Source organism: Lynx rufus, unplaced genomic scaffold, assembly GCF_022079265.1.
Source record: "Lynx rufus isolate CCGP_SWC_20201006 ecotype Redwood Valley unplaced genomic scaffold, mLynRuf1.p SCAF_27, whole genome shotgun sequence".
NCBI classification, from domain to species: Eukaryota; Metazoa; Chordata; class Mammalia; order Carnivora; family Felidae; genus Lynx; species Lynx rufus.
The window spans coordinates 5,504,402-5,520,413 of NW_025814842.1; the positions used below are offsets into that span (position 1 = coordinate 5,504,402).

Sequence of the window (16,012 nt, forward strand, 5' to 3'; positions counted from 1 at the left end):
AAGTATTTTAAATAAGGTATAATGATTAGATATTTTAACTTGGACTTTGCTCTTTAACTTAGGTCCGCAGCTGTGATGGCCCAGTAGAGTTACAGGAAATCTCATTTCAGCAAGTGTTTATCTAGCAAACGGCAGCATTTGGGGAATGAATGAATGAATGAATAAATAAATATGTGTATATATATATATATATATATATATATATACACACACACACATATATATAGTTTTCTTTTATGTATAATATAGTTGAAATAGTTGTTTTCATTTATGTATAATAGATATTATACATATATATTGTATACAATACATATATGTATGTGTATATACATGTATATATATGTACAGTATATATGTGCATTATATATACATATATATTAATATATATATAATACATAAATGAAAACTATTTCAATAGGGATAAATGTTACTAATTCGAGAGCATCCTTATTTCTGTCTCAAGAGTGGGGTAATTTATCAATTTATTTGTAGTAGAATCTGAGACAAAATTTTCACCATAAAGCCATATCTATGTTAAATATAGTAGAGCACGAAATATATATACACAGATGAAAACATTTTTATCAAAAGTGAGAAGAAGGGTCTCTCAAATTGTACTTTGTCCTTTTCTTTTTTTTTTTTTTAAAGAAAGAGAGCTGAAATGCATGAGGAGCAGAGAGAGAATCCCACACAGGCTCTGTGCTGACAGCACAGAGCCTGAAGTGGGCCTTGAGTTCACCTGTGTACTCTGTACTTTAAAAATCCATAAGTAACTTTGTCTTTAAGGAATAAAAATACATAATACCCTGATTATTTTACATTATTCAGAATGTTTTTCTAGTAGTTCACATGTATAACTTAATTATAGGTAAGAATTTTTTTTTTTTTAATGTTGGCATTTCAAAGATCTGGAACTCAGAATTACATAAATTATCAAAAAAACTCCTGGGCCCTGGGTGGCTCAGTTAGTTGAACGTCTGGACTTAGGCTCAGGTCATGTGGTTTGTGAGTTCAAGCCTCATGTCGAGCCCTGTGCTGATAGCTCGGAGCCTGGAGCCTGCTTCGGATTGTTTTTCCCTCTCTCTCTGCCTCTCCCCTGCTCATTCTCTCTCTCAAAAATAAACATTAGGAAAAAAAAAAGCTCCAACATACATTAACGTGAGCAAACCAGAACTGCTTCCAAAGTGAAGACAGGACGATGGTTTCTCCAAGCAGGCCACAGTGGTCACTAGCTCCGTCAGTTCTTACCTCTTAAATAACTTGTCATCCCTTCCCATCTCCACCGAACGCGACTCCCACCGCCCTCATTCCCTGGACAACTGCACCGCCTCCTGCCCGTCACCAGGCCCCAGTGCACACCCTGAGGGCCATCAGCAGATGCCTGCCGTGCAGGAGGACACAGGAAGGACGACGCATGGCCCAGACATCCTGGCTCGGTGTGCTTTTCTCCCAGCCTGTCCCTCCCACCGCCTGTCTGGCTGTGGCCCCGGACCGCACGTAGCCACCACGGTTCCCACAATGCACATCTGGAAGGCTTTGTTTGGTCAGAGCTCTTCCTTTAGAACTTGGCTCAAATGCTTGCGACCAAGAAGCCGCCCCTGGTGCTTGCCAGGAGCCCGAGCCCTCCCTCCCCTCCCCCCCCCCCACGTCACATCTTTGCCCCCCACACTTTCACATGGCTCCACTGCTCACTGGACTCCACTCCTAGGCTGCTCTTCTTCCTGTTTGTTTCCCAAGGGCTAGCACAGGGCCTGGACCATGCATGGTAAGTTTGTCAATCAATGCTCAATGGATGAATTCCAACGTGAAGGCCTCACCGTGGTCCACAGATCCCTTCTACACTGTACATCTTCACACACCATTTAACTGTCTTTAATTTTTTTTTTTTTCAACGTTTATTTATTTTTGGGACAGAGAGAGACAGAGCATGAACGGGGGAGGGGCAGAGAGAGAGGGAGTCACAGAGTCGGAAACAGGCTCCAGGCTCTGAGCCATCAGCCCAGAGCCCGACGCGGGGCTCGAACTCACGGACCGCGAGATCGTGACCTGGCTGAAGTCGGACGCTTAACCGACTGCGCCACCCAGGCGCCCCCATTTAACTGTCTTTAAAAAAGAAGTATGGTTGGTCACAGTTGTCTGATGCCACGGAAACATTAGTTACCAAAGTTATGCAACCTCACTACAGGTATTGACTCCTTTGCCTGTTGGAAGTACTAAACATGCCTTTTTTATGGAAGGTTTCAGTTATTAATTGGGGCATGTGGGTGACTCAGTCGGTTAAGCACCTGACTTTGGCTCAGGTCATGAACTCAGGTTTGTGAGTTCGAGTCCCACATTGGGTGAGTTCGAACCCTGCTTCCAGTGAGCACTGCTTCTCTCTCTCTCTGCCCCTCGTGGGATTCTCTCTCTCTCCCTCCCTCACTTGCTCCCTCTCCCTCTCTCTCTCTCTCTCAAAAAAAAAAAAAAAAAAAAAAAGAGTTCATCAGCATTCATTATTCTGACACTTGCAAAGTGAATAACTAAAAGCACCACTGGAACCCATACAAAGAAAGCATTTTCGTTAAGATATTTGGGGCTTCTAAATGTTATATGAGGGACAGCTGGGTGGCTCAGTGGGTTAAATCTGACTCTTGATTTCAACTAGGTCATGATCTCACAGTTAGTGGGATTGAGCCCTGCAGCCCTGCTTGGGATTCTCTCTCTGCCCCTTTCCCCGCTCTCTCTCTTTCTAATATAAAAACATTTTTAAAAAATGTTACATGAAACCAAACATTAATGGCTGCTAAGATGAAACACTAGAAAAATGTCTTCTGGCTTACAAGACAAATAGGGGGCCTGACTGTAGTATCAGGGTGATGCTGGCCTCAGAATGAATTAGGAAGTGTTTCCTCCTATTCAATTTTTGGGAAAATGTTTGAGAAGGATGGTATTAGCTATTCTTTATTATGTTGGGCAGGAGAAAACAGGATTTTTCATTGTATCCAATTCAGCATAATAACAACTGCATCAGTACTTTTGTCATAAAGCTTTACTGACACGGTAACAATACTGAAAGTTTTCTAAAACCGAGACTGTGTTGGCTAAAATGTCAGTGTTTTCGCTTATAATTTCAGTGTTAACTATGATTTTGGGGCAAGGTTCTTTTATCTTAAAAGACATTACGTAGCCTTAAAGTAATGGAGCGAGGCGGTTATTACCAAAGCTGCTGATACCACAAAAGGAGAGATAACTAGACATGTGTCCCCCTGGATGGACTAGCCGCCACCACCACCACCAATGAAACGCTCTAACAAAACAGGCAAAGAAACAAAACAATAATACCGAATCTGATCAAGGCCGAGAATACAGGAGAAAGGGGAATGCAGTAAAGGACACCACGGGATTGCATTCAGCAAAATTGAGCCTGGGGACACCCTCCAGGACAATAATCTGGTTCTTCCAGGTAAATTACAAGGAAAAAGATATGAAGAGACTCGTAGGTACAAACACTCATCATGAGGCTTGGTGACCAATTCCAGTGTATGTAGCTGGTCTGGATCCAGATTCAAACTATACTGTAAAAATTTTAATAAGACAATCAGAACTTTGATGATTGAGGAATGATGATTGATGACATTGAGGAATTACTGTCGATTTTTAAAGATATGATAATTGGTATTGTGGTTGTGTAAAAATGAAAGGTATTCTATTTAAAGATAAAATTTTTAGGGGCGCCTGGGTGGCTCAGTCGGCTGAGCGTCCGGCTTCGGCTCAGGTCATGATCTCGCGGTTCGTGAGTTCGACCCCGCGTCGGGCTCTGTACTGGCAGCTCGGAGCCTGGAGCCGGCTTCGGATTCTGTGTCTCCCTCTCTCTCTGCCCCCCACCCTCCCCGCTCATGCTCACTCGCGCGCGTGCTGTCAAAAATAAACATTAAAAAAATTAGAAAATAAATAAAATGTATTATATTTAAGGCATTTATACGTGAAATGACACGAAGTCTGGGATTAACACTGAAATGACGGAGTGGCTGGGGGCAAGGTGAAAAAGACTGGTAAATGACCTGGTAATTGTGAAAGCTGGGGGTGAGAGGATCAGGTCATTAGATATCTGACTCTTTCCACTTTTGTATATGTTTGAATTTTTCCCTAAGAAAAAGCTGCACATCAAAAACAGGAGAAGGCAATACAGACAGGTCACACCAGGACAGCATACCTTGGTGTTCCTGGATCCTGAGTTTTGTGACATGCACTTGTAAGGTTTGTTTCCCCCGGTGAAAGGAATTGTATGCTTTTCAAAATGCCTTAAAGTCATTTCCAAACACTGTGAATATTGCTTTAAAATGTACGAGGGCCTTTAATAAAACAGCATTTGATATCTTTGTCCTTCCAAGCGATTTCTTTTCCACGACAACAGAATGGAAAAGCTCCATTTCCAAAAGCTGTGTGTCATTCTTCTGAAAATAATTTTTGAGTTAGGTGTTCGGAGTAACTTGGAATGATAAAGGTGCAAATGATTACCGTACAGTATGCTTCTCTGAGAGGAGCCAGACACAGACATTTTTGAATGAAATCGCAAAACCTTGCACTTCCTGGATCAGAACACACCACTGCAGCTTATGAGGAAGTAGGCATGTTTCAAAACACCCGAAGGCTCGCACACTGGAACACGGGGCACGTTTGTTAAGAGTGCCCATCCCGTGTAATCCAGAGACTGCGCCCAGGCACCATTCACCACAGCTGTTCACCACAGCTGAACAGAGGCCACCAGGGGTGCTGACGGCTGGGGCAGGGCTGTGGCTGGGGCAGGGCTGCTTCACACACCCCGTGAGAAGTAGGGAGATGCCTCAGCGTGCACTACTGAAAGGACCACACAATAACTGGAAGATAAAAATCACAGTAGCCCAGAATCACTGCACCCAAGTGCCCGTGGACCACCCACAGTGCCCGGGGGCATTTCCAGGTGGAAGCCGGCAGCCCCCAGGAGTCCAGCCCACACTCTGGCCCTCACCTCCCCGGCTCCTTCCCACTGCAACCATGCAGCCTCACGGAGGTCCGGACGCCACCTGCCCCCTCCTTTCCCACCCTCCGGTACCGTCTGTCCGTGGCCATGCCTGGATTCCGTGGTCTGGAACACCACAGCCCCATCCCTGCAAACACCTGGAACTCTCTGCTCCTCCTCCAGCCCCACCACCTGGTAACCCTCCAACACTTAATTCTTGCCTGAGCTGCGCAGCGGCATGTTGCTGGACAAACGACCGTACCTCCTGGCTTTGTCTGAGATCATGACCCCAAATTGTAAACAGGCATCAGCATACTGCGACTACCTTTCTGGAGCCCAGGCACCTTCTCACTCCTCAAAATGCCTGTGTCACAGATTCTCTTTCTTGAGACTTGCTCGCTCTGCCCCCATCGGCTAATGATCTCACTTCCCTGGCCGACAGAGTGGATGTCCTCAGTTGGGCACTCCCTCCCTGTGTGTCCCTTTTCCTGGCCCCGCCACCGAATCTGCCAGGTGTGCTCTTCTGGCCTTCCAGGCCACTGTCCTTTTCTCTATCCTGCCCTTCCTTTGTGATATAGTCTGTCCTGAGACAAAACTGACAACACGCACCCCTTTCTCGATTCTCTGCCATCCTGCAATCATGGCCTCGTTCTCTGAGTGTACCAAGTACTTGCCCTCCTCTGCTCCTGTGTCTGGGAATCTCTCCCCTTGAACCCTGCATGATGGGCTCCTTGCCATTCAGGTCTCAGCTTCGACAGTGCCTCCTTGGGGGTGCGGATACGGTCATGTGCTGCCCAGATCCCACTCAGGACCCAGAGACTGGTACTGGGCTGCAGGGGGGTGCTGCCCTCAGTCATCCAGGCTCTTCAGGAAATCGCCCTGGCTAAAGCCCTCGCGCCCTAGATGTTCTCGCAGTCCTGCTTCTCCCCTGCCCGATGCCGCGCCCTCTCTCACAGGGGCGCACCCTCGGGATCCCTCATAAGTGCCTGCACGCAAACCTGGGACATCCATCTGAGCTGTCACCCCTTCCCCTCTATCCCTTCACCTTGCTGTGATTGTCTGCATGGCCTCCATCACCGCCCACTTCCTCTCAGGAGAATGTAGGTTCCAGCAGAGCCAGGAATTGGTGTCGCTCATCTCTGTACCTCGAGAGCCCACACCAGGGACCGGGGCTCGGCAGACACAGCTGCCCAAGGAATGAGGGGGCTCTGGGCACCCATGGCCCCTCCGGTCTTTCTTATAGGGTTGTTTAGGATTCTAGAGAATGTACATGAAGCAGTGTTTCCCCAGCACATGGTGCACACTAAACACATTCTGAAGGCACTGAGATATAGTTACCATTCTTAACCTGAAGTCTCCCTTCAGGGAACAGTATGAAAATTGAAGGAAATGCAGAAAAAAGTGAAGTGACTGGTGGACTGGAGCCAGGACCAAAGGTGAGGAGAGAGTAAAACCTGATACTATCTGATAAACTGCATTTACAGATAAAATACAAGAGGGAACGAGTTTAGGAAGCTGGGCAGCAGTGTGACAGAGAAGGGAACCCAGAAGAGACGGACACACAGCCTGCCCCCAGCCCGCCCCACGGTCGCAACCTTCGTCCCTGTGGGAATGACAGCCCATACCCCCCACCGCCATTCAGGAGTTGGGTCACAGCGGGTCACGATGAAGTTCCACTCACAGGAGAGGTGCTTTCTGGTTTGGACACCGGTGCTTTAAAGGTAGAAATACTTTTGGAAATGTCTGCTCTCTTATCTGCAGCTGCTTCCAGGGACAGACATTGCAAGTAATCTGGCGGGGGGATGACCACGCTGCTTTTCTCGGATAAGTTCACGGTGCTGATGCTTCTCACTGGCGCTGGGCTAACAACCAACAGGCAGAGAATGTGCATTACATAAGATCCCACCATCTGAACCCCGAACATCCTGAACATCCTATGGCCAGAACTGCAACAGATTAACAACCACACAGGGTGTGGGGAGGAGAGGACACATAATAGACCTCTATGTAAAAAGTACTGTCATGTTTTCACTGGTTTATAAATGTGCACTCAAAAGAAAACTAGCTTAATTCAGGGCTGGCTCTTGATTAATTTAAGGAGATCAATAAGAAAATGAAGACTAAAAAGTGTTGAGCACTTCAGATTAAAACAAAACAAAAAGAACCTCAGCATTTTGACATCGTAAACACGATACCTAGTTTCATTCCTTGGCCCAGTGGCTGTTGAGCTACACGGCCAGGGATGAGGATACAGAGACGACACTGACCAGGACTTGGGGGCATCAACTGTGGTGCTCAAAGGTGTGCCGGGACAGCTAGATGGGATGCAGGGCTTCCCTGAGGTGGGAACCACTGAGGATGTGCCAGTTTAGGGTAAAGATGAGGGTAGTCTGGAGGGGTCACTTCTGAGGACCCCATGGGGCAGCCGACTATAACTGTGCAACACACACGCAAGTTTCACAGCCAGGTGTGGGAAAGACCTTCCTGGGTTTTAGCCTTGGCTCCACCTTTCTGTGCCTCGGTTTCCTCAATTTTAAAGCGGCAACCTACCTCATAAGGCTGTTCTGAGAATTAAATGAGCTAGTCAGTGTAAGGCATGTTGGCACTTCCTAAGTGGCAATGACCATGACGGTCGCCTTGGATTTAATAACCAGATGGGGAGGGGGGCGGTGTGGTGGGTGGTTCCAGAGGGCTGACGGGGTGAGGAGCAGAGTCTGGGGGCATGCCCTCACAGCAGAAGCCACAAGGGAAACAGCCGTGGGTAACAATCCCCCTTTCGTACTCTCCTACACCATCGGAGGTTTCCCTGTGGGGCTGGCTCCATATGCAGACGGAATTCTGATATGGCCGAGAACATGCGGTCAAAGGTGAGTTTGTGGTCACTGGGAAATGGGAGCCACAGTCAGGTCCTACCTTGGTGTGGGCACACTCATGGCCTCCTTTGCATCTTCTTCCAGCAACTTCGTGTAAGATGCCGGGAACCAACCCCTCCTACAGATGAGTGTGAGAAAAAAATCCTGATCGTGGGGTCAGCAGCAGACAAGTGGACAATAAACACACGACGGGGGGACTTGGGGCAACTCCAGAGCAGACCAATTCCTTTTCACCATGTCACATGATGTGTATTTTATACACAGCATTTATTTTATTTGGATTCTCTTTTTGGCTTTTTTCCACATTTAATAGGTAAATAATCTACACAGAAACCAACTTAACCACCTTACAGTAAAGCCTATGCACCTACTTGTTGAAATGAGGACACTAGCCTTTAAGCTATTTGTGGACTAAATCTTAACAAAATCTATCTAATGTGCATATTATCCTTGAGAAATCCAAAGTCACATTAAAAAAAAGGAAGAGAAAGAGTATTTAAAGTACTTTCTGAGGCGACTTCATATGATCTATTCAAGAATCAAACTCATGTGCAGATGCACAGACATACAGAAAATGGCCCGGAACAGAGTATAACTCCGATGAACTAAACTAGAACCGTAACTAAACTAGGAACTTAACTTTGGTAAAAATACTACAGTGACCACAAGGACTCTGCTGCTCAACGGAGATATAGCAGTTCCCTGAAGCAGCGGGCGGTCCTGACTCCCGCGCGGGCAGCATCTACCCCAAGACTTACGCTTTCGTGGTGTCGTGCTCCCCATAAAGCCAGCCGTCTTTCTCCTCAGGGACGAGCAGCGTGAGGACATCTCCCTGGGCGAAGCTGAGCAAGCTCTGGTTCGCGCCTGCGGTGTGTGGGAAGATGGTTTTCACCTTCTGCTTCTTCATCATGTTCAGTCCGGTTGCGACAGAAACCGATCGCTGTAAACTGGGATCATCTGAAGAATCTGTTAAAACTGAGCACGGCAGCGACTGCTTTTCAAAGAGCGATAACACGGCAAGTTCACAACAGCAAACCCCAGAAAGCCACCCACTCCTGTCTGCCAGCGATCCTTCCACTTCAGCTCCACGCGCCATATCTCCGAGCCTTAGTCTTCGCCTGGACCGATGGACTGATGGGCGGGGAACAGGGAGGAGCAGAAGCAGAACCGCGGCCTGAGGCCCCTCACCAAGGACGACCCTTGAGGCTAAACGCTCTTCCCCACGCAGAGAGGACACACAGAGGCCAAGCCTCACCCGTGCTCTGAGGTAATCAGAGGCCAGCTGATGCATCACCAGAGGGTCTGATGCCTTCCTCGCCCTCCTCTCCCAACATGAATCCCAAGGTAGGGTGGGATCTACTCAAACCCCACTGCCCACGCTCTGGGCTGCAAGGAACAAGAGGAGACTGGAAATGCAGCTGTTCTCGCCGTGCTCACTTACTGAACCCTCCCTAATCAGTGCCGTCCATGCTTTTGATGCTTCGCAGCTTCTGAGGGAAGGACTACTTATCATCCACAGTGACTCAATAGGATCACAGCTAGCACGTGGCCTAGCTGGGCACCAGATGTGGGTGGCCTGACCCCACAGCCCGGACTTTGTACATTTCTGTCTCCCTTGGAGCGTGGGCTGATACTTCCCACTCCAAAGAAACAAAATAGCCATTCTGAAAATCTCCTCTCCCGTTTCACCCAGGACAGGGCTGCAAACGCTGCAGTCTGTGGCTCTCTCTAGCCCATGGCTTGAAGGCCATGACTTTCATGAGTGAGCCTGTGAGACACCTATCACAGAGAGAGGGGCCTCTGGTGTCAAAAACTCTGCACAGAGCAGAGCCTAACCAAAGCTGCCTGAAATGTCTGCAAACAGTAACTGGTCCTGATTTATTCAAACAGCATCAACAGAAATTTAAGCAGTGAGAACTTAAGTGTTCAGAAAGCATGAAGTTCTCTGTTAGAGATGATGAAAAACACTGATTATAATTCAAACCAAGCCTACTGGTAAGATTAATAACCATAATTTTGTCATGGGAACTTTAATAATTTGTTTTATTGAAAAAAGAAATTTTATTACAATTGCCACTTAATATGGCACTCAGTGTGGAGGCTCTTTGTACGTTATATTTTAAAACGTAATACCTTTCTTTAAAAAAAATTTTTTTTTAATGTTAATTTTTGAGAGAGATAGAGAGAGGCAGAGCACGCGCGGGGGAGGGACAGGGTGAGAGAGGGAGACACAGAATCCGAAGCAGGCTCCAGGCTCTGAGCTGTCAGCACAGAGCCTGATGTGGAGCTCAAACCCACAAACCGCAAGATCAAGACATGAGCCGAACCTGAGTCAGATGCCCAACCGACTGAGCCACACAGGTGCCCCTAAAATGTAACACCTTTCAATAGTACAATTACTCTATATAAACATGAATCAGTACATGGAATTAGTATGTGTTAAAGTGTCAATTATAAAATGTCTTATGGTTTTATAATAAACCCGTACCTTTATTTATTTTGAAGTGTAAGTTCCAATAAGGCAATGCTGAATTCTACTTCATGGTAACATTTATCCAAAATATTAAAAAAAATTTAAAAAAGTATTTAAAAAGGGGCACCTGGGTGGCTCAGTCAGTTGAGCGTCCGACTTCGGCTCAGGTTATGATCTCACAGTTTGTGAGTTCGAGCCGCGCATCAGGCTCTGTGCAGACAGCTCAGGGCCTAGAGCCTGCTTCAGATCCTGTGTCTCCCTCTCTCTCTGCCCCTTCCCCGTTCATGCTCTCTCAAAAATGAATAAATGTTAAAAAAAAAATTAAAAAAAAAAAAGGTATTTAAAAAGAAATCAAAATAAATATCTTACCTGTTGAATTCTTTATCCTTTCTGAATTCTGTGCAACTGCTGTTGGGTTATTAAACATATCAATCAAAGGACTGGTATACGCTCTGGCTGAAGGAGCTGGGGGCACCTTTGGTGAATATTTAGAAAGGGTGTCATAATCTTTCCCAACCTGTGAAAAATTCCTTATTAGTTTAATATTAGTGTAACATAGCAATGGACTTACAGAGATTTCCAGGGCTGTTGGAACATGTTTTAAATTCCACTTCCTTCCCCAAATTCTCTTAGTTGGGTGGTAATGCCCTATTCTGAATTATTTCAAGATTATCACATTCTTTTCTTCATTTTGTCTTTTTTAAGGCAATTACTCCCCATTTCCCACATCCCCTGGCAACCACTAATCTACTTTCTGTCTCTATGGATTTTAGGGTCCTCTCTAGATCTATAGGATTTGTCTTCTTGGCTACAGAATTCTACACTTAAAATAATTTTTCCAAAGAATTTTGAGTGCATTGCTCCTTTAATTTCTAACATCTTGTTTTGGTAACAAGAAATCTGGTACCATTAGTGTTCTCTTTTCTTTGTGAGTAATTTATTTTCCCCCCTCCCAGAAATTCTTAGAATTTTCTCTTTGCCTCTTTCTGCAACTTGACCACGATCTATTGAGGTTTGGTTTTTTCCTCTTGTCCAGGCTCACTCACTCAGTGTTAAAGAGCAGGCAGGGTCTACTGCAGTAACTTCTGCAGGGACCATAGTCAGGGCAGCAGAGGGGGAGAAGTGGCTGGCCTTGAATATACCTGGAAGGTGGAAACAACAGGGCATGCCTGTGGGTTGGCTGTGACTGGGGAGGGGGAGGGGGAGAGAGAGGGAGGGCGGAGTCCACATTTGTGCCTGAGCTACTGAGAGGATGGAGCTGCCATTTCCTGGATGGAAAAGACTGGAGAAGCATGTTTAGAGTGAGAAAATCAATCGTGTGGTTTTGGACAAGCTGAATTTGAGATCCCCATTAGACATCTGGTGATTCTAAGAAGGCAACTGGGTATCTCCAACCTGTCTAACATTAAGTTTACATCCTCTGTTTTTGTTTGGCATTTTGGGAGAGCTCTTTGGCTTAATTTTCTAAGCAGTTCCATTCTGCTAACAAGCCCGTCTACTGGTGTGGGGTTTTCTTGTTTGTTTTTTTTTGTGGAGGGAGGAAGAGGAGGGAGAAATTTAAAAACCTATTTTAGAAGAATTTCAAGCAAGTACAAAAGTAGGAAGAAGAGCACAATAAATCTTTATGTACCCAACACCCAGCTTCAACAGTTACAAATTCATGGCCACTATTGTTTCATATACGCCACAGCCATCTTCCCCCATGCCTGGATTATGGTGAAGCAAATCCCAGACATTTCAATTATAAATAATAATCCAATTTTTACTTTCCAAAATCTCTAGTTGATTTTTCCCTGGGGATGTAATATCTTTTCATCTCTTTCTTAAGATTTCTCCTCCACTATTTCCTTTGTTGCCTCCAATATTGGCCATTCTGGTTTTTGTTTCTTTTGGTGTATCTTTTTATGGCATTGGTTTTCCTTACTTGCTCAGTGATTCCTGGTTATCTGTCCATCTTGGTATCTTACGGTATTCTCTATTCTTTTCACTCTTTATGGTAGTATGGATTTTGCCTGTTCTCCTTATCACAGGCTACCTACAGTGGGGTAGAGGACAGGGAAGATACTTCCAGGAGCATGCATGACCTCTGCAGTGAAAACATGATGCTTTGGCCAGTAGACCAAAGTCCCTGTTGCCTACTGTTCATTCAGCGCAAGTGGGACATTCAGCGCAAGTGAGACAGTGGGGAAGAAACGGACCAACTTAGAGGATGCGAATCATACAGGAATGTAATGTCCCGGGTTCTCCACCGCTTCTTGCAAACCATTGACTCTGAGCTTACTGCTCCGCCCTCTGCTGCAGTCTTGCCCTGCACATGCTCAGAGCTAAGGTTTCCTTCTCTTTTGATTCTCCACACACTGATCTTGCCTTTCTTTTAGACTCCTTCAGGGTTGTTGGCCCACTGACAGCAGCTTCTCTTATTCCCCATGCAGTTATGGATCTATTCTGTAGGTTGCTGACTGGTCTTTAGCATCTCTGCTATCATTTCAGAGGTTAGGGTGGACTCATGTATCCAAACTACCCACTGGAAACAAATCTCCACACGTCTGCACAAAGTACTAAAACCCAGGTTCAAAGAACAGCAAACTACAATGCTTGACTGCATTACCTTGAATCCTGGGGTGGCCATATTTTTTTTTCCAGTACCAGATTATGTTGTGATGAATGGCACCAGAGTTTTGCTAATTATTCTCTAAGACACCTACACTTCCTTCACTACGAATAAACGTACAAATTTTGAATCATTACAATTAAAAACAGTAACAATAACATTTCCAAAACAAAGATAACAGTGGTATCCCCAGCACTACATGCTGCTAACCATTGCACAGCTGGTGTCAAATCTGAAGGCAAGGGGATAGAAGTGAGAAAAGGCAGGCCCTAGAATAAAGGAAGACCTGTGATTCCCACTAACAAAAGCCTTGGTCCTCCATGCAAATTTGGCCCAAATCGTATTAGTAAATGTGAAATCTTGGAGAGAAAACCAGTTCCTACCATGTTGCTTCTCTCGATCATTGGTGAAGGCTGAGGTGTTCCGGACACTGGGGTAGAGGCTGGGGTCTTAATTTCTTCTATCATATTCATGATTTTCTCAGGTACTTTGGTAGCATCCCCACAGGTCTCCTGCCACCTAGGCAGTTTGGAATTGAGTAATTCTGCAGACTATAAATCCAAAAGAAACACAACTAAACACAAACATGTATTGCTCAAAGAGCTGAGAAAAGTTACATCAACTATCAGTGATAATGTTTTACTGACTTACTACCACAAGTCTGAGACATTGTGTTAAATCCAGTGAACATTTAACCATCTCTGAGCATCTGCCCTGGGTTACTGGCTGAGAAAGATTAGGCTCCTTTTCTACAGGAGCTTCTCCGTTCCCACAGCATGAATGCAGAGTTTAAGACTACTACAAGAATTGTAAATGATGAAGAACAAGCTCAAACACCAAAAGGGAGGCTTGAGCAATCTTATTAAGCCCTACTGTTTCCCCAGTGGCCTCAGAAATGCCAATCAGTGCTTTCTTCCTCTTACTCCTGAGAGAGGGCAAAGCCCTCACCCCAACCCTTCTATGCCCTCAGACTGTAACCCTGACACACCAACTGCTTGGGCCTGCTTTATCCAAGGAGCCCCTGAAAGGACTGGGACACCGAAGCCAGGAAAAGGGAAGGCACAAGAGCAGTTTTCAGAAAGGTGATGTGACTTCCAATAGAGAAAAGAAGTAGACTTAGTTTATGCTACAAAGCATAGCTGGGATCCAAAGTTAACCGTAAGAAAGAGTCTGCCACCAACTAGAGCTCTCTGGAAACAGGCCAGGTTGCCTTGTGTCACAGTGAGTATCCCTTCAGTGGCAAGGCTTTGCTGTAGGAAGAGAGCTTCACGGTCACTTGGCCTATTGACCCTGGCCCAGCAGGGCACCCTCACCATGGAAAATGACTCTGCCAAAACTAGTACAGATGCACTGTTGACAAAAGTGATCATCTAATACTGCAATTCTTTCTTGTAACAATGTTAGATCTTAGGAATTTAGATTTGGTAGATGAATAGTCCTTAAAGTTGCAAACACTTTATAAAATATGTAACATTTGCCTGATGCATACAGATAGGGCCAAGTTGTTTCCCCCGAAAAAGAGGACGTTGCCTTATATGCAAGTGCTTACAAAGCTTCTACCATGGAGCACTCTCTAAATTACATTACAAATAACAATGAATATTTGACTTCACTCAATGCTAGTTTTGGATGCTTACACAGGCCCAATAAAATTTATAATTTAAAAAAAAGGGAAAGGGAAATAACACATATTTTGTAATGCTTTCTGGGGGCATAGCCTCAAGACTATGTGTGCTGGAAGCAGGGCTGTAAAGCCAGTCGTTCAGTTGATGAGATCACGAGGCAACACCTTGAGGAGGATAAAAAAGTAACCACAACAACTGTCTCGATGCTGGGACAGAACTTCCAGGGATACTTCTGTACATGGACTCCCAAGGTGAATATCTCAAACCACCCAGGTGGGCTGGACTTGGGGCCCACTGGGACCCATCCCACGGCTCTGGTGAGGACACTCACTGATGCTGAGGATGCATCAGAGAGAGTCTGAGAAAAGCAGACTCATAGGTGAGAAAAGAAAAAGTGCTGTTTCTCAATTATTAAGCATTTTATGAAATATTTTAAATATGGATATATTACTTAAATATTATAAGCAACATTTGACCATTTCATCCACGTTTCTGAAAGTTCACATATTCAAGTTGGCCAAAACTATTTCTTTGGAGTCTTCTCATTGGCAAAATAGGCCCATCACTTTACACTGAGGCATATATGGAAGGTAAGTAATTTCTAGGGCATTTGAATATGAAATTATTAATAATGCAACACAACTTGCCATCTGAACCCACCTGTAAATGATAATAATGTAAGTGATTTGCAAAGCTACAGTGTTTGTCAACCAGAAAGCAGAAGCGCCTTTTCTCTTCAAGCAGAGCTTCTTTGCACCCATCTGCAATAAATTTCTGGATGTCGCTCTGGCGAGAAGTAACGGTTTCTACATACTAGGAAAATAAATAATAATTATACAAGTATGACATGAGGAATCAGAGCTGCACAGCCAGACGTTTATCTTCCACCATCTTTATACTTGGTTTATTTTGATAATGGAATAAATACTAAATGCAGATAAACATTAGATAAAATAACAAAGTTGTAGCCTGATCTGAGCAGGTATTATCATTCTCATTAAGATCCCTGACTCATGTGCAGAAGAACGTTGCCAAAGGCCTTCCACTCTGTGCTGGGCAATTTACACAAAATATTACTTTATGTTTCAGGGACAGGATTGTGTTCTGTTGGAAAATCAACGGCTTTAGAACCAGAAACTTCGAATTCAAACCACAGTTCTAAGTATCAGACATGTGACTTAGCCTAAGCCTCATTTTCTTCATCTGTAAAATGGGGACAGTAATGCTAACCACCCTGAATCGGGAAAAAATGCCCATGTTCTTAGGAGGCTACTAATTATCCTCGACTCTGGAAAACTGTGGCCTTAAGCTTATAGCAACTCAAAAATGCTCATAAGCTTCAACAGCAGCAGAGCAGTGAGCAGATGAAAGTATATGCTGAGTGAGGTAAGTAAGCTTCCCTGTAAACTGCACAAATCATCAACAACAAAATAAAGAAAGAAGTGCTGAAAA

At 45.0% G+C, this 16,012-nt stretch overlaps 1 protein-coding gene and 1 long non-coding RNA gene across 4 annotated transcripts in view; one reads left to right on the forward strand and one right to left on the reverse strand.

Moving 5' to 3' along the window:
* Positions 1 to 16,012, reverse strand: part of BAIAP2L1 (BAR/IMD domain containing adaptor protein 2 like 1) — a 68,561-nt gene that overhangs the window by 7,915 nt on the left and 44,634 nt on the right. For 2 of the 3 annotated variants that reach the window (XM_047089516.1, XM_047089518.1), the window contains 6 exons: positions 15,221 to 15,373; positions 13,319 to 13,486; positions 10,694 to 10,841; positions 8,610 to 8,826; positions 7,892 to 7,969; positions 6,660 to 6,840 (listed from right to left, as the gene is read on the reverse strand). In XM_047089516.1, coding sequence (XP_046945472.1) covers positions 6,660 to 6,840; positions 7,892 to 7,969; positions 8,610 to 8,826; positions 10,694 to 10,841; positions 13,319 to 13,486; positions 15,221 to 15,373 — 945 coding nt within the window. The remainder of the gene's footprint in view (positions 1 to 6,659; positions 6,841 to 7,891; positions 7,970 to 8,609; positions 8,827 to 10,693; positions 10,842 to 13,318; positions 13,487 to 15,220; positions 15,374 to 16,012) is intronic. The other variant, XM_047089517.1, reaches the window with a different exon arrangement.
* LOC124519339 (uncharacterized) lies at positions 8,796 to 16,012 on the forward strand. The gene is made up of 2 exons (XR_006964087.1): positions 8,796 to 9,846; positions 15,650 to 16,012. It is a non-coding gene; the product is annotated as an uncharacterized LOC124519339 (long non-coding RNA).